Genomic DNA, 18,480 nt, shown 5'->3' with positions numbered 1-18,480 from the left:
GTCCCCAGTGTGTGTGTGTGTTGGGGGGAGTTACAGGGATGGGAAGTAGTTGTAACCCACTTGTGAGTGTGTTACAGGGCCCTCTCTGTACTGATCCTCAGAGGATATGAGTTGTTCCAGTCCCAGATTAGTTCTTTTGCTTAAGCTGCAGCAGCTTGTGCTTTTAGCTCTGCAGAACCCTGGTTCAGTCCCTGGGGTGTTGGCAAAAAACAAGTGTGGGGTGTGCATGGGACCAAGCTGCCTGTTATGTTTATAGCACTTTATGGGAAGTGGCCAGGGCCATTGGAGATCTGACCATTCAATGTGTCCTCCGAACAGCATCTCCAAGAGACCAGGTGATGGCCAGCCTAGCAGGAGATGTAACTTACACCTCCCCACCCAAAGAGTCAGGTACTGTAGCTGGATAACTTACAGTTACATGTGCTGGTAAAAGGGGTGAGTGATCAGGCACCATGCTTCAGGGCATACTCGGATCCCCACCATGGGGGATCAGGAAGGAATCCCCTTCCCTCCTCCACCCAGCATCCATTGCACAACTGGCCAGCAGCATGCTGGGCTCTTTCACCGTCCTCTGAGCAGTGGGCACTCCCAGAGGATACTGTTTGGATAGTGGGTTGATCTGGTAAGGCAAATCCTATGGAATCCAGATGCAGCCATTCATATAGGGCAGCCTGAATGGCTGAGACCCTACCCTGCCCAATTGGCTGTGATTGCTCTAGTTTGCCAGGAGAGAGCATCAGTAACTGCCTGCTATACAATGTCAATCCTGAGCCCCATTCTCATCACTTTGCACTGCTCCCTGCAGCCCCTGGCAGAGGGAGCATGTGGAGGCATTCCCAGGTAGGAGGACACCACCAGAGCGCTGTTACACTTTGGTATCCTCGGCTGGCAGACAGCCCCTCGGAGACAAGAATGGCTCTGAACGATGCCAGTGGCCCAGCTGGCTCCAGAATCAGGGAACTGCAAATAGCTCCTCCTCAGGGCCCAGCAGATCCATGGTGCAGCTGAGGACGCAGGACCCTGCCTCTGCAAAAAGTGCAGGGAGTGAGGTTTGACGCTTAGCTCCTGGCGTCTCTGTAAGAGCTGTCAGGGAACCGGCAGCAGCCAGGCTGTTCCAGTGTGTCCAGGTGCCTGTCACTTTATCAAGTGGCTGCCGCCTCTTCTTTCGACAGCCCTCCCTCCACTTGCATCCCCCAAAGACAACATTTAAACAAAAGGGTAAAAAAGGGGAAGATGAGAAGATCAGCAGGAACCGGTGTGATTATCTAGTCTGAACTCCCGCATGGCACAGGCCACAGGACTTCCCTGAGTTAATTCCTGTTTGAACAAGGGCAGAGTTTTTCGAAAAACTTCCAGTCTTGATTTTAAAATGTCCGGTGCTGGAGATCCACCCCGCCCCTTGGTGAGTTGTTCCAACGGTCAGTTACACTCCCTGTTAAAAACTGGCACCTTATTTCTAGTCTAAATTCGTCTAGCTTCAACTTCCAGCCATTGGATCGTGCTACACCTTTGTCGGCTAGACCGACCAGCCCTCCAGGATCAAATTTCTGTTCCCGGTGTCATTATTTATAGATGATAATCCAGTCACCCTTGAACCTTTGTGCCGGGCAATATCTTTGGGGGAACCTATTATATTAAGTCCATGAATGGTTTATGTGTCACTGTGGGGCTGGGATTGTCTGCAACACCATGGGCTGGGTCACCGCAGCTCCTCTAGGGACCAGAAACGGGGCAGTTGGGATGGGACACACCCCACACTGCTGGCAGCGAGCCTAACAAGCCCCTGCACTTGCTAATTAGGTGCACCTGGAGCGCAGACACTGCTTGGAGAAGGGGAGCTTAAAAAGGTGAAGCTGGCCACAGCTTGGGGGGGAGTTTGCCTAAGAAGAGAAGCTGCTAGTGAGAAGTGAGAAGAGAAGTGCCGAAGGCAGTGACTCCTCGTTTAGCGGAGGCAGCCCTTGCAGCCGTGGGAGTGGCTCTGCTTGTCCGCTCTGTCAGTGCCCTGTAGGCTTTTCTAATCCTTTAATCATTCTCATGGCTCTTCTCTGAACCTTTTCCAGTTTCCCAGCATCCTTCAAGAGCGGACACCAGAACTGGCCACAGGATTCCAGCAGCAGGCACACTAGTGGCCAGTACAAAATAACCTCTCCAGTCCCACTCAGGATTCCTCTGTTTATACAGCCAATGGTCACCTGAATCCTTTTGGCCACAGCATCACATTGGGAGTTTATGATCCACTATGACCCCTCACATACACCCACAAACCTTTCCTACTTTAGGCTAGGACTGAGTAAGCCACTAGCAGAGCTAGTCACAGCAGCCAGGCCTCCTGACTCCCAGTGTAATATTCTGTCCACTTTGTCATCCCAGCTCCTTATTTTGGACGGGTGGATGGGGGGGATCTTTGTGGAGTGTGGTTTGCAGACTTGACTTTTACAGGTTTTATCAAACTAATTCAAGAACTCAAACTTCTTTCCCCCCGTGCCTTAACCCATTTACCTCCTGGGATATTTAGCTTTGCAACAGAAAGGGTTTCCAAGCTGGAGGGAAGCCTGCGCTGAGTATTGGTGACAGCAGAACACTGCACACGCGACCCAGAGTTTAAACCGTAAGCTCCTCGGGGCAGGGAGCTCGTCATTCTCTATGCACGGGTCAGCACCGTGCACACTGCTCCCACTCAGTCCAAGTTACTGCTTCGAGAGCTGAATATGACAGCCAAGGGCATCCCATAGGCTGCATGGCAGGAGTGAGATTTGCAAAACACTTAGCAGTAACTCAGCACTTCCACCTGTGTGCGATGAGGTGCAGAAAGTCAGACAAAAGCAGCAAAGAGTCCTGTGGCACCTTATAGACTAACAGACGTTTTGGAGCATGAACTTTCGTGGGTGAATACCCACTTCGTCAGATGCATGTAGTGGAAATTTCCAGGGGCAGGTATTTATATGCAGGCCAGCTAGAGATAATGAGGTAGTTCAATCAGGGAGGATGAGGCCCCGTTCTAGCAGTTGAGGTGTGAAAACCAAGGGAGGAGAAACTGGTTTTGTATTTGGCAAGCCATTCACAGTCTTTGTTTAATCCTGAGCTGATGGTGTCAAATTTGCAGCTCAGCAGGAACCACCTGATCAGCATCACAACCGCTCGGGAAATTATCCACGACACCATCTTGGCTGAGGCAGCTGCCGCCTCTCGCTATCAACGACAGCGAGACCCCTGGCCCCCATCAGGCCTGGAAATGGTGTCTTTGGCTAGTGCAACATAAACGCAGGCAGGTTGTAGTATTGTCTGTGACCACCAGGGGGAGGTAGTCAAGCTTTTTTTCCATGTAGCCTTGCAACATACCTGGAAATGCTCAGATGAATGGGTGGGGGGGGGGGACAGAACAGACATCTCCGAGTTCCTCAGACGTCGGGTGCTTTTCGTAACTATAAATTCCATTCCTTTTAATTCACTTGATCACTGGTTATAAAAGCAGGTTATACAGAGGACACTAGATTTAACAATAGCATTAGTCAAAGCCTCTGGCCAGGAGAGAGAGTTAAGGGTAAAGACCTGAATTAAAATGTCAATACCTTCTTTGTCCATATTCCTGGCTGTACAGCTTGACTGGCTCGTTCTTTCAGCTGAAGTTAATGAGCATTGCAACTGCTCCAAACTAGGCCCACTGAAAATCAGATCTCTCTCTTCATAAGCGTACTGCTGCCTTTAAAGGTCTACGATAAGAATATTTCATTTGCTAGAACACCTTTGATCCCAAAGGCTCTCAAAACAGCTTACAAGATAGATGTGCTGGATCAGCAGCATTTTGCTTGCCGCTGAAATGCAGCCATGCCTGGGGTGGAACACAGCAGTGTACAACAGCACTGATTAATTCTTTAGGTGAGGAATGAAGGAACATCACCTCCCATGAAGATGCAGGGGGAATTTCAGGTATGCAAAAGGTAGTCACCCTGCCAGGAATTTGGCTGGCAGGGTGAGACTAGAACCTCGACTCTCGTGAGAAAATCTCACAGGATGTCCAATGCCCATAAGGAGTCAGGAACTTTGGTTTAAATCTCATGCCAAAGCCAGTGCTTCCAGTGGCACAATGTTTTAACATCATACGCGCTGGGCCAATGGTTGGCTAATCCCAGTACTTAATGCTTACATAATACTTGGCACCTTCAGAGTCCTGTACAGGCATTACCTGTGCTGACTCGTGGGGACGAACATCACCTGCTGAGTCACCAGGACCACTTCCGGCACTTGTCGCTGCTGTCAGAAGTAGCGTGGGCTAGTAGATTGAGCCAGGATCTCCTGAGTTCTAATCACAGTGGCACTGACTCACTACGGTGCAGACTCTTAAGTGCTCCGTGCCTCAGTTTTCCTACCTGTGACATGGGAAGAATGATGCTTGCTCACTTCATTGGCAAGCGTTAAATCAGGAATGCTGTGCTGTGACAAAATAGTGCTCAAGTGGCTATTTCCCCATTCCTTGCTCTTGCATCTAAGAGGCAGAGGGAGTTAACAGTGAGTGCTTGTTCCTGCTCTCTTCTTTCCGATACCGATCTCCCTCACAATAGAGGATCAACTGCTATATTATTATTATGTGTTGCCTTAGAGCTTAGAGGGTCTATGTGCTAGCACTCCAATCCCCCTCTTTTAATTAAACTCAACCAGCTACGGTCAGGGGCGCTGAAACAATTTGTATAGTGGGGGTGCTAAGAGCCATTGAACCAAACTGTAGACCCTGTATATGATGGAAACCACTTCAAGCTAGGGGGAGTGGCACCCCTAGTTCCGGCATCTATGGCTACAGTACAGTACACCTTGCCTTGTCTTGATTAGCGTTTTAAAAGGCATTCAATGAAGCTAGCTAATATGGTCTAACAACACACCTTTAAGTCTTAGTCTAGACAAAGCCTATGGGTTTGTCCAGCACCTGGCACACTAGGGCCCTGAACTGAGCTATGGCCTCTAACTGCTAGTGTAATACAAACAAGAAACAATAATGGCATATCTCAGCTGCAGGCCTTTTCACCACCTCGCTGCTCAACCAGAGTGACAAAGAGGTCACTCTGCACGTTGTCTTCTGCGAAGGGTATTGAGATGCCTTCATCTGGCCTGCCCTGGAATTTCCACCTTTGACAGTAACAGCGATGAAAAACATCCGTGACGTTGACTAGCCTCATCTGTGGGGACAGCAAGAGGGGGCAGGACCATGGCAATTGAGACGTCATCGCTGGACACATGGGGATGGAACTGGCAGGAGCAGAACACACAGTAACTCAAGGCAGAATCTACTTGACATTAGAAGGTCTGATTGCTTAAAAATATCCAGCCCTGTCACTGACAAAGGTCCAACTCAGTCACTTTCATACTGAGCCGACTATTAGAAGCCAGCAGAACAAGGGCCAGATCCACTGGGAAGGGCTGTTAAAGGAGAGAGTTCTCAGTTGTTCTGCAGCCTGGGACCTAAACCAGGCTGCAGTTTCTTGCCATGATCCCCAATTCCACAACTCTTAATTGCCACAAGTTTGTAATCTGCACAGTTTATAAAACTGCAAGATGTCTATACATTAACGTACACCAGTGAATCGGCGGCTGCTGTCATCATGGAGATGGAGGAAATACATGTGGGCACCCGGGGAAGCACTGGAGGAACCTTTTCGGCTGGAGAACTGGATGGTGTATTAAGGCAGTGCTTAGAGATGGTGCTGGCCTGACTTACAGCAGAGGCAGCTGTTATAATTCCATTAACTTCACTAACGAGGCAAGGTGACTTGGAGCAAAAGGTAACAGATCAGCGGTTCTGAACCAGGGGTACGTGTGCCTCTGGGGGTACTCTGAGCTCTTCCAGGGGTACATCAACCCATCTAGATATTTGCCTAGTTTTACAACAGACCACATGAAAAGCAGTAACTTTTCATACAGACAGTGACTCATTTATACTCTTTTATATACTGTACTATATACTGAAATGTAAGTACAGTATTTATATTCCAACAGATTTATTTTATAATTACGTGGTAAAAATGAGAAAGTCAACAATTGGTCAGTAACAATGGGGCTGTGACACTTTCGTATTTTTTGGTCTGATTTTGTAAACAAGTGGTTTTTAAGTGAGGTTAAACTTGGGGGTAGACAACACAAATCAGACTCTGGAAAGGGGTACAGTAGTCTGGAAAGGTTGAGGGTCACTGGAATAGATAACCCCCAGGTAATGCATGTGTTGTTATTCTTTTTAAAAAATATATCAAACAATGATTGCCATGGAATCACAGAAATGGGACCTTGAGAGGTCATCCATTCCATCCTCCTGTGCTGGAGCAGGACCAAAGATACCTAGGCCGTCGCTGGCAGACAGTCGGCTGCATGCTTCAGTTACCCCATTAGAAGGTCAATTAGAAGTGTTCTGATCTACAGTGAACTTGCTGGGGTCGTGGGCAGGCCAAGCCCCAGATTAGATTCAGCAGAGAAGGTACACTAGATAGAATCTCTGTTAGACAAGGGTTCGAACCAGAATGCTGAGAGGCCAGATCCTCTGCTGGTGTAAATGGGAGTCAATCCCTTGACTTCAGTAGAGGAACACCCATTTACACCAGCTGAGGATGTGGCCCCAGAAGCTCTGATTTGGATCAGAACTTCTCAGCTCAGGGCTACCTATATAATAGGTTGAGCTTTGGCAAAGTTTAGATTCAGATCCAAATCCAAACCCAGAGGCTCTGGTGGGTCAATAGTCACTGCTGAAATAAACCATAAAGACATAGTTGTCTCTAACACACACGCAACACGATTGATGCACAGCCAGCAACCATAGCACCTTGCAGTGTTTCATCCCTGCCAATGGCCAAGCCTGGTACGTGGCTGTGGCCTGTAGGCAGTTGGGCACGCTATTCATTTTCAGCGGAGACGGACTCTCCTGGTTTCATTGGTGACAAGTGATGCAACAGGCAGGCAGAGTTGGAGGGACGATATCTTTACCGAGTACACCTAGGGTATGTCTGCACAGCAAACAACAACCGTGTCAGCCAGCTTCGGCTTGCGGGGCTCAGGCTGTGGGACTGTTTCATTGCTGTGTAGATGCTGGAGCTCAGGCTAGAACCTGGGCTCTAGAACCCTGCAGGGTGGGAGGTCCCACAGCAAGGGCTCCAGTCTGAGCCCCTACACAACAATGAAACAGCGTCACAGCCTGAGCCGTGCGAGCTCGAGTCAGCTAGTACGGGCCAGCTACTGGTTTTTCTTTGCTGTGTAGACACATCCACAGAGGCCAGTGTTACGCTGGAAGACTCATGTTTGTCTGGTAAGAGCATGGCCCAGCATGCATTCCCGATCCCTCCTGAAACCTGACTCTCTTTCTCCAGTTCCACTCATTGTACCACAACCCTGTGTAACCCGTTTGGCTGGTCCTGCTGCCGTGTAGATCTCTGTGCGGTACAACCTCACAGACTGCACTGCCCTCTGGGCTGCTCTCTGTGCATGGCCCTTCTTGGCCAATGTGCCCTCTGCTAAGGCACAATGGGAGAGCAGACCTGATGTTCCCACAAGGCACTGCTACAAACCCAAGCGGCTGTGGCCACAACTCGGTCGCTTTTATTGTAACCAGGTTAGAGGCTGGTGTCCCAAGCTGGTTAGGAAATCACTGGTGCACTTTATAGTATAGACAGGGCCTAGCCTGGCCACTCGTTTTAGACCAGGGACCTCCGCAAGCAGTAGTCATGCAGGTTAATCCACCAAGTGAGAACTGTTGGTGCATTTATCACCAGTGTCAAGGCAAGGCGTACCTTTTAATTGCACCTCCTGTTGCTAGTTGTACAGGTTCGTCAGGCATTACTCATCCGTCTCATGATGAGTCCAATTGAACTAGGTTCCAATGACCTTTTAATCTCTCATGTTACGTCATGTAAAATCAAATCAAATGATTACTGAACAAAGCAAACTGTCCTGTGGGGAACAACACCCTGCTGTGGCCAGGTGGATGAGCTAGTCAGGGCCCAGTCAGCGTTTTCCCTCTCCGGCTCCTCTGGGGCTCTGAGCTGAACTGCTCAGCGGGGAAGAAAGGTCTCTGAACTTATCAGATACCCCCCAACACGATTCTACTCTAGAAGCATTACCTCATGAGGAGAAATGTTCATCGGCTGATCCTGCCCTGAAGGCAGAACAGGGTTCCTTCCAGCTTCTGAAAGCAGCTTTGTTTGATAAATTAACCCTTTCCTGGGCACCACACACAGCTTTGCCGAACTTGAGTCCAGACTTAGATTGGCTTCAGAGCTGGCCCCGAGGAGATGGTCTGGCAGGCAGTTATCACTAGGGGGATGCACCTATGTCCCCTTTCTCCTGGCCACACCCTTGTGCTTGGGGGCTCAGGAGACAGGCTAAGCCATTCTTCATACAGGAGGGGACACCCCAGACCCAGGTAGCCAGCTAAGCTGTGTTTCTGGCTGCTTTGTGCCACCAGAGCTGCGCAAGGAAGACTAGGCCCCATCAGGGCCAGCATGGCCTGGAGTAAGATTCGTACAGTATGTGCTGAGGGTTGACTCTTTAATGACCATGAGCAGTCAGGGCTTTGCTTTTATGTTGTGCCCAAGGCACTGGTGAGTCTGGCTTGTTGTGAATGTGTCAGGGAATGGTGAGAATAGCCACGTGAACAAGCCTGTCAGGGCTGGAGATCAATTTTAGTCTGGACTCTTGGAGGGACAGATAAATTGCTGAGAACCAAGGTCCTGCTTCTGACGGTGACAGTGATGGTAGGGATCAGGGGGTTAATTGTGCTGGGAAAGCAAGTGGAACCCCTGGGGGATTCAGGAAGGGCATAAAGCAGAAAATAGAAGAAGGTGGAAGCCAGCACGCAGGGGACAGAATATAAATACAAACAGCAGGCATCTGTGGCAATTTCACCATTGCTCTGGCGGTGGGTGGCTGGGAGATTAATTGAGGGAGGCAGCCATGTCTCTATTTATATTAGGTACTTATCTGGCCATATGTACCTGAGCACCTTGCATTCATCATTGTATTTAGCCTCACTGCACCCGAGTGATAGGGATGTGCCATCCTCCCTATTTCACAGCTGGGGAACTGAGCACAGCGAAACTAAGTGACTTGCCCGGGATCACACAGGAAGTCTGTAGTGGCTTAGGTAGGGCGACCAGATGTCCTGATTTTATAGGGACAGTCCCGATTTTTGGGACTTTTTCTCATATAGGCTCCTATTACCGCCCACCCCCGTCCCAATTTTTCACACTTGCTGTCTGGTCATCCTAAACTCAAGGAATTGAATCCCAGCTTCCCACGTTGAAGGCGAGCTCCTGAACCTCTAGATCATCCTTCTTTCCGGGGGAAAGGCTGAACTGCAATGGAAAGAGTTTCTCTCCAGTGGGGAAAACAGTCAACCTTGAGCACTGTTTGTTGTAAGTTTGATACGTATTTAAATCTCGGTGGGTGGGGAGGAGCAGATGTAATTGACTTTTAAATTAGCTTATTTTTTTTAACTTTGGGCCAATTGTGCAAGTCTCACTTACTCACAGGAGCAGGCCCAGCTGAACCACTGGTGGGAGTAGGGGATCATCTATGGGTGAAGTTCACCCCTGTGCTGAGGGCTGACACCCCACTTAAACCCTCAAAATAGGATGTAAGCAGAGCATAGTACCTTGTACTGGCCTTTTGCACGTGTGTGAATTTCACCCCACCGTGCATAAAGGATGGAAACAGCAGTGCAGCTGTGATTGCACGGATGGTGGGAGTGTCTAGCCGAGCTGGGTATGTACTTAGCATTTCAGCCAGGATCATACTTTGGCAGCTAGCCCATCCCATCGCTCACACCGCCAGGGCTACACTAGTATTTTTGGAGTGCTGGCTGGACCACAGCTAGTGCACGTGTGTCTGCCTGAACTGAAGATTACACCTGCAGCTAGAAGGGGCTGAATCACTAGTTAACCTGGGCCCATTCAAACACAATATGTTTTAATACAGCCAAATGCAACATTTCACGTTTAGGAAAAAGGAATGCAGGCCACACCTACAGAATGGGGAACTGTATCTTAGAACAGGATTGCCCGGGGGGGGGGAGGGGGTAAGTTGGGCAATTTGCCCCGGGCTCCGCAGGGGCCCCCACGAGAATATAGTATTCTATAGTATTGCAACTTTTTTTTATGGAAGGGGCCCCCAAAATTGCTTTGCCCCAGGCCCCCTGAATACTCTGGGTGGCCCTGTCTTGGAAAGCAGCAAGAACTGTATCTGGAAAGGATTTAAGGGTCATAGTAGACACACAATTCAACATGAGTCCTAGGGTGACAACACAGCAAGTGTGAAAAATTGGGGCAAGGGGTGGGGATTACTAGGAGCCTATATAAGAAAAAGACCCAAAAAATGAGACTGTCCCTATAAAATCAGGACATCTGGTACCCTAATGAGTCCTGAGTACAATGCTGTAGCAAAAGTGGGTGATCCTTGTATGGCTAAACAGGGAAGTGAGAAAATGATTTTACCACTGTATACAGAATGGGTAAGATCAATCCTGGAGTATGGTGTATGGTCCACATTTTAAAAAGGATAGTGAAAAATTGGAAAGGGTTAAGAAAAGAGCCACAAAAATAATTCAAGGGCTGGAGATCTTATGGCAGGTTTGGCAAACTATGGCCCATGGGCCAGATCCGGCCCCTCGGGGCTTTGGATCCGGCGGGTGGGATTGCCCCCCGTGGTGCTGCAGGCCCCATGCCTCTCTCAGACGCGGCTGGCACCACATCCCTGCAGCCGCCGGGTGGGGAGGCAGAGGGCTCCATGCATTGCCCTTGCCTCCAGGCACTGCCCTCTGCAGCTCCCATTGGCCAGGAACGGGGAACCGCAGCCAATGGGAGCTTCAGGGCAGGTACCTGGAGGCACAGCAAGGGCAGCGCACGCAGAGCCCTCCCTCCCACCCCCAGGGACCACAGTGCTTCCTGGAGCGGCACAGGGCCGGGGACAGGGCAGGAGGCGTGCAGGGAGCCTGCCTGCACCGCGCACCCCTTCTGCATCCCAACTCCCTGCCCTGCGCCCCCTTGTACACCCCACGGCCCTCCTGCACCCCAGCCCCCTGCCCTGAGCTACCTGCTACACTCTGCACCCCTGTGCACCTCAACCCCCTGCCCTGAGCCCCCTCCCACAGTCCGCACCCTTCCTGTACCCCTGCCCTGAGCCTCCTCCTGCACACCGCACCCCTCCTGTACCCTAATCTTATTCCCTGAGCCCCTTCCTGCACACCACACCCCCTCTCACACCCCACACTCCTTCTCGCACCCCGACGCCCTGCCCCAGCCCTGCATACAATTTCCCCACCCAGATGTGGCCCTCAGCCCAAAAAGTTTGCCCACCCCTACCTCAGGGTGAGAGATTTAAAGAGCTCAATGTCTTTAGCTTATCAAAAAGAAGCTCTAGAGGTGAATTGATAACAGTGTATAAGGACCTTCGTAGGGAGAAAATATTGGGTACTAAAGGGCTCTTCAGTCTAGCTGAGAAAGGCAGAACAAAACCATTGGCTGGAAGCTGAAGCCAGACAAATTCAAATTAGAAACCAGCACAGATTTTTAACAATGGGAGTGATTAACCACGGGAACAAACTACCAAGTGAAGTGGTGGCGTGTCCATCTCTTGACGTCTTCAGATCAAGACTGGCTGTCTTTCTGGGAGATGCTTTAGTCGAACACAAGTTATTGGGATCAACACGGGGTAAATGCGTGAAATTTAAAGGCTGGTGCTATACAGGTCAGACTAGATGATCTAATGGTCCCTTCTGGCTTTAAACTCTGTGAATCTCTGAATGGGATCCCACTCGGTGACTGGGGTTCCTAGATGTTATGGCAGTACAAATAACAAATGGATGGGTCAAAGAATAGTGGCGACCTCTGAGTCACAGAGAATAGCTCAATAAAGACATCCACTTGATTTTGTTATATTTTGGGGCTGTGCTTAGCACAGTGGGGTCCTAGGCCATGAGTGGTGCTATCATAAATAAATAACAACAATTGAGTGTGGTGGTCAGAAATCAGCTAAGATGTTAGTGTGCTGAGAAGAGGACAGAGAATGGTGAGGGAAATGTTATAATACCAGTATAGAAACAAATCCGTGGCGTGACTTCACCTGGAATACTCTGGTATTTGCTACTTTGTCTACAAACGGCTGCAACAGAAGTAGAAAAGATCCAGACATTAGCTGGCTTGAGGGATGTGTGTTTTCTTTTTGTTATGCCTTTCTTCACTAGATTAAAGAGCCCTTTTAGTACCCGTGAAGGTGCTTAGACAGTATAATCAAGTCACCTCTTGATCTCTTAATCAGCTCAGGATTAAACATAGACTGTGAATGGCTAGCCAACTACAAAACCAGTTTCTCCTCCCTTGGTTTTCACACCTCAGCTGCTAGAAGAGGGCCTCATCCTCCCTGATTGAACTAACCTCGTTATCTCTAGCTTGCTTCTTGCTTGCATATATATACCTGCCCCTGGAAATTTCCACTGCATGCATCCCACGAAGTGGGTATTCACCCACGAAAACTCATGCTCCAAAACGTCTGTTAGTCTATAAAGTGACACAGGACTCTTTGCTGCTTTTACAGATCCAGACTAACATGGCTACCCCTCTAACTCTTGTTAATATAAATATAAGCTTTGGCTACCTTGGCTTTGTTTATACTAGTATTTTCTTCTCCCACCATGGCTGTAGCTCAGGTGCCTGGCTTATGACATTATGGAGGTTCATTACTCTGGATGGCTTTCTCTCCAGTGGTAATACATTGCCTAGAAAAGATAACAGGCCAAGGAATTGTGACAGTATTCATCAGTGATTTGAGCATTGGCCTGCTAAACCCAGGTTTATGAGTTCAGTCCTTGAGGGGGCCATTTAGGGATTTGGGGATTGGTCCTGCTTTGAGAGGGGGTTGGACTAGATGATCTCTTGAGGTCCCTTCCAACCCTAATAATCTATGAGTATGTGAAATCCACAACGCATGCCTGGCTCCCACAACACACTTCTGGAACCACAAATATCTGGAACTGGTTCTGTGATTTGCAATTGCACTGAAGATAAAGAGGTGTTTCCTCACCTTGATGTGTTCACATAACTGGCCTATGTGTATGTGCATATCAGTCATTACATAGTTATTTAGGGACATTTCCATAGCACTTCTCACTGAAGTCACCAGTTGCCTCACAAATTCAGCATCACAACCTCCCTTGGCAAGATAAGTGTTATCATCCTGAGTTTGTAGGTGGAGAAACTGAGACACAGAGAGGTGATGACACAACTGGCCCAAGTCACCCAGGAAGAGACAGCTAAGGAATGGAACTTAGATCTGATTCAGAAGAAAACTCTTGTGCTTTAATCATTACACCTTCCCTCGTACAGATAGCTATATTATATACTAATAATATTTTGCACTTACTGCTGGTCCCTGCATATGTACTTTGGTATCCTTATTTTATTTCATAAATACAGCTACTCTTTGCTCCCCAGGTAGAGGCTGGTGTCTTTGGTCCCAAAGGAGAACAGATGCGATTATTTGTTTTTTAACCTGGATTTTGACAACGTTTACATTTTTCCAGGAAAAATTTCCTATTCCTTAACACGTTTAGTTTTTTGATGAACTTTCCAAATAAAAAATTTGTTTTAAAATTGTAGGGAGACTCTCGCTTCATCATACTTTTTAAATGTATCTTTTTTTCAGCAGAAAAAAAGAGGGGAAGAGAGAGATTTTTGAAAAGTAAGAGAAAGTGGGATTACACCTCCCCGCCCACGAAAAAATATCAGAACAATTAAAAAAAAAAACTAAAATTTTTGTTTAGACTTTTTTGTCAAAACATTCTGTAAAAATTCAAATTAAACAAAAATAGTTTAATTAAAATGTTAATATAACATTTTTTTCCACCAACTCTAATTGCGATTTTCATTCCTCATGCTTCTTTATATGCTGTTAGATAAGACTTGTACTTTCAGTGCATACATGTAGCTGCAGATGAGCAGCTAGGTATGCTAGGTATACATTTAGGTATGTAAATAGCCTATGAGTCCATACCCCATAGGCAGAACATAATCAACCAAGAACTGAGGAGTAGGGAATGGTGAGTGAGTTGGCATTCAAGTGGTAAGACATTGGGTCCATATAGTTATGTCATGTAAATTGATAAGCAAACTGCAACCATGGATCCTTGTAGCTCCTGGCAAAACTGTCAATTCTGAGATTTCATAACCATCCATATTAGAAAAATACTCATTATCCAGAAAGAGATAAAATTTACAGCTTGCGCTTGTATTACAGCATAGGGAGCATACCTAGTGGATAGACCAGAGAATAGGGTGCCTATGTTCTATTCCTGGCTCTGCTACTTATTCACATTTTGGCCTTGGGCGTGTCATTTCACTTTTCTGTGCCAGTTTCCCTTGTGTAAAGTGGGGATAATAATGGTATCGGATTGGAGAGAGGTCTCAAGTGGGATTCCATAGGGATGTGTTCGGGGTCCGGTGTTGTTTAACATCTTTATTAATGACCTGAATGTAGGAATAGAGAGCGTCTGGATCAAGTCTGCAGATAACACAAAGCTGGATGAGTTGCCAATACTTTGGAGGATAGAACTAAAATTCAGAGGGTGACACCTTGGAGAACTGGGCTATAGACCACAAAATGAAATTAATCAAAGACAAATGTAAGGTGCTACACTTAAGGAAGAAAACCCAAATGCACAAATACAGAATGGGGGATAACTGGCTTGGTGACAGCACTGCTGAGAAGAATCTGGGAGTTGTGGTGGATCACAACTTCAATATGAATCAGTAATGTGATGCTGTTGCAAAAAATGCAAATGCAATTTTTGGTTACATTAACAGAGGCATAGCATGCAAGTCATGGGAAGTGATAGTACCTCTCTACTCAGTGCTGGTTAGGCCTCAGCTGGACTACTGTGTCCAGATTTGTTCACCGATGTGTAGAAAGGATGCAGAGAAACTGGAAAGGATCCAGAGGGAGTGACAAAGATGGTGAAAGGGATGGACTCTTTAACCTGGAAAAGAGGAGCGTAAGGGAGGACCCAATAGCAAGCTTCAGATATTTGAAAGGCTAAAAAAAAGATGAAGAAAAGTTGTTCTCTCTTGCCATAGAGGGCAGGACAAGCGGCAATTGGTTAAAACTACAGCACAGCAGATCTAGATTAAATCTCAGGAAAAACTTCCTGACTGTAAGAACAGAAGGACAATGGCCAAGATGCCTAGGGAGGTTGTGGGAGCTCCTTCACCGGACATTTTCATAAGGAGGCTGGAGAGCCAACTGTCTTGGACGGTTTAGATGCAAATCCTGTCTCTTGGCGCTAGACGACCTTTGCTCCCTTATAGCCCTATAATTCTAGGTGTACTGACTCCAGAGAGTTGTGGTGAAGCTTAATTATTAGCATTGGTAAAGTGCCTTGGATGAAAGCCACTAGGGATGGGATCATTAGTGGGACAGAGCACTCCCACTTTTGCTACTACAGTACTAGCAGGACTGTCCCAATGCTAGTGCAATGGCAGGATACTTTAAGAAAAGCGCTAGCAAAGCCCGGGCCTTAATCACCAGTGTGAATCCAGACAGGTTGAGGGTAACCAGCTGCTGTTCCTTTTCCCAGCTAATGGCTGCTAAGGGGTCCAGGTGAAATTAATTGGAATTTCAAGTCCATTTCTACTGGATAGCCATTCTCATCACAGGAACTACCATCAGGACTGACAGTTCTTGTCCCCTTCTTTACTGGCAGGCTCATCATAGAGAGACCCAGGACAGACTAATGGCTCATATCAACTGGAGTCTCTTAAAAGTCTGAGCTGAGAAACGGAGCAGTGTGGGGGGAAGCTTGCAGGGCTGCTGTCTGTACTATCCCTGTTCTGTGGATAAACAGGGCTTATTCATTCTTCCAATGTCCACAACCTGCCTGTCCTCACCCACCCTGAGTCTCCAGGAGGAGCCTTTCACTAGCACTAAAGTCGCACCACTTAATTGCTACATAAATGATATTTTGACTGCACTGACTTGCTCAGCACATCCAACAGGGATGGAGACACAGGAGAGGTAGGGAGGGAAGTAGATGGTTCTGAGGACGGAGCATTCTCACAACCGGGCACCTCCAGCGCGAGGTGCAGCCCACCCCTGGCTAACTGAGGAAGGCTGGATTCTTCCTAATCCTCCCCACTAGCAGGGTGACTGGCTGCACCGCAAGGGAATAAAGGACAGATGGCTCTGATCTGTAAGGGGCACCTGCCCACCCTGTTTCCCCTTTCCTTACGATTCAGGGCAGGAAATGGTGCACTTGGAGCACAGTCCCTTTGCCCCAGCTGCTGCAGATGATTGGTTTTATCTCCCTGAGACAGGCGGGCAGTTGGGCAGAGAGAGACAAGTTGTTTTTGCTGATACAGACAAACAGGGCTACCACTGTGACACAAACAGATCCCTGCTTGGACACAGGCTTTCTTCCTGGCTGGATCCAGATCCCAGGGCATCAGACCAGGAAGCGGGGTCCCTCCCCTCTCTAGCTGCAGGGATCGGGACACCCCGTCTGGGGCCACATCACCTAGGCATCCCCCCGCCCCCCGCCGCAGGCGGTGTTTGCCGGCCCGGGGGCGGTGCTGGCGCTTTAAGAGGCAGGGACATGCCCGGCCGGCGCGTCACTAGCAGCAGGTAGAGCCGCCCCCGAGAAGCAGCTACCGCCGCCGCGCAGCCTGGCCCGGAGCAGCAGCAGCGGGGCCCGGCCATGGGGAAGCTGCAGCTGTTCGAGATCCGCCTGAGCGAGAGCCGGGTCGTCTACAGCCCCGGGGAGCCGCTGGCCGGAACCGTCACCGTGCGCCTCTCCGGGAGCCTGCCGTACCGCGGTGAGCCCCGCATGGCGGGCTGCGAGCTTCCCCGCCGCAGTGCCAGCCCCCCCCATCATCCGCGGGTAGCGGGGCCCCTCTCCCCCAATAGCGCTCTCCTCGGGCTGCGAGCTTCCCCGCCGCAGTGCCAGCCCCCCCATCATCCGCGGGTAGCGGGGCCCCTGTCCCCCAGTAGCGCTCTCCTCGGGCTGCGAGCTTCCCCGCCGCAGTGCCAGCCCCCCCATCATCCGCGGGTAGCGGGGCCCCTCTCCCCCAATAGCGCTCTCCTCGGGCTGTGAGCTTCCCCGCCGCAGTGCCAGGTGTCCGGGTGGCGGGGCTCCTCCAGGGCTGCCCAGAGGATTCACGGGGCCTGGGGCAAAGCAGGGGAGCTGCAGCGCTTGTACTCACCGGGGTCTTTCGCGGCACTGAAGGGCCCCCCCCCCACTGCCGAAATGCCGCCGAAGACCCGGACCGCCCCACGTGCCCCCCCCCCGCACCCCTGGGCTCCTCTCCCACAATAGCGTTCTCCTCGGGCTGTGAGCTTCCCTGCCGCAGTGCCATTACGCTCTTCTTGTCCACTGCACTTCCGGGTGTAGGGCCCCCGCTCCCCAGGGCTGTGGGATTCCCGGCCACCCTGCCTGCTGGCTCCCCCTGGTCCATCCGCCCCTGCGCTTAGAGGTTGAGTTCAGTATGACCAGGTTGAGACACATCTGGGAAACACCCCCCCCCCACACACACACACACACTCCCCTTTGTACTGGGAGTTTCATTGTTTGTGACTTTCAAGAGACTTGTTTTCATAGAGATCTGTTACGGGGGGGGGGCAGCTTTTTGGACCTTCCAGCCCCTCTCCTTACTAGTAGGGCTTGGATTACATTGTCTGTTGTGTTTCATTTCTACCTCCTGTGGGCTTCAGCGGGAGTGTGACTAATATTTCACCACCTTCCCCCATCCTCTGCTCCATTCTCCCTTCTCCCCTCCCCTTTCAGGGAGGGGGTGGGGATGGAGGAGTTTCCTCCTTGGATCATGGGCTGCAGGAACAAAACTTGCTCTGCGCAGGGTGTGTGCATGTGGGGGTGGAATGGCCTTGGTAACAGGCTGTGCTTTAAGCATAGTGGGTACTAGCAGGCTTCTGGCAACAGTCTCCCTGTCCAAGGTAACTGTGGGTTTCTCCTCTGTTTCAGATGTGAGATCCATCTGGTCAAAGTGTGTGTGTGTTTCCCCCACCCCACCCACATCCCTGGTTTGGGGAGCAGTTGCTTAGACCCCCTTTTAAACAACTGCCCAGATGCCATTGTTGCTGGCATGGCTCTGACAAGTGTTGATTTTTATGCGGCAGGCACTCAGATGCTGTGGTGATGGGTGGCAGTGTGAAACCCTAAAACAGACAGGGAGTGTTGACCTAAAGCTCAGCTGTGATCTTATCGGAGATAGGCATTGGCACAGGCAGTCTGAACTTCCCTATAAAGTCTGGGGAATTGCCAGGGTTTGGAGCATAGTAATTGTCAGATGGATTCAGCTACAGGGTCCATCTACTCCACTACCCTGTCTTCAACACTGGTTCCCACAATAAACTAATGTGGGATAAACTACCTTTCCACCCATTTTTCCCCCCCTCCCACACTCCTCACTAGATCTCTTCCTTATAGAAGTGTGAAGTTAAATATCTGGGTTC

General features: G+C 49.5%; 1 protein-coding gene across 2 annotated transcripts in view; it reads left to right on the top strand.

Annotated features, from left to right (window-relative positions):
- The first annotated feature begins 16,379 nt into the window (after nucleotides 1–16,379).
- Nucleotides 16,380–18,480, top strand: part of ARRDC1 (arrestin domain containing 1) — a 74,610-nt gene continuing 72,509 nt past the window's right edge. The window contains exon 1 of one of the 2 annotated variants that reach the window (XM_050926386.1): nucleotides 16,380–16,826. In XM_050926386.1, coding sequence (XP_050782343.1) covers nucleotides 16,709–16,826 — 118 coding nt within the window. In that variant the 5' untranslated portion in view covers nucleotides 16,380–16,708. The remainder of the gene's footprint in view (nucleotides 16,827–18,480) is intronic. The other variant, XM_050926385.1, reaches the window with a different exon arrangement.

The sequence above is a fragment of the Gopherus flavomarginatus genome, chromosome 17, assembly GCF_025201925.1.
Source record: "Gopherus flavomarginatus isolate rGopFla2 chromosome 17, rGopFla2.mat.asm, whole genome shotgun sequence".
Lineage (NCBI taxonomy): Eukaryota > Metazoa > Chordata > Testudines > Testudinidae > Gopherus > Gopherus flavomarginatus.
This window is presented reverse-complemented; position numbering and strand designations above follow the sequence as displayed.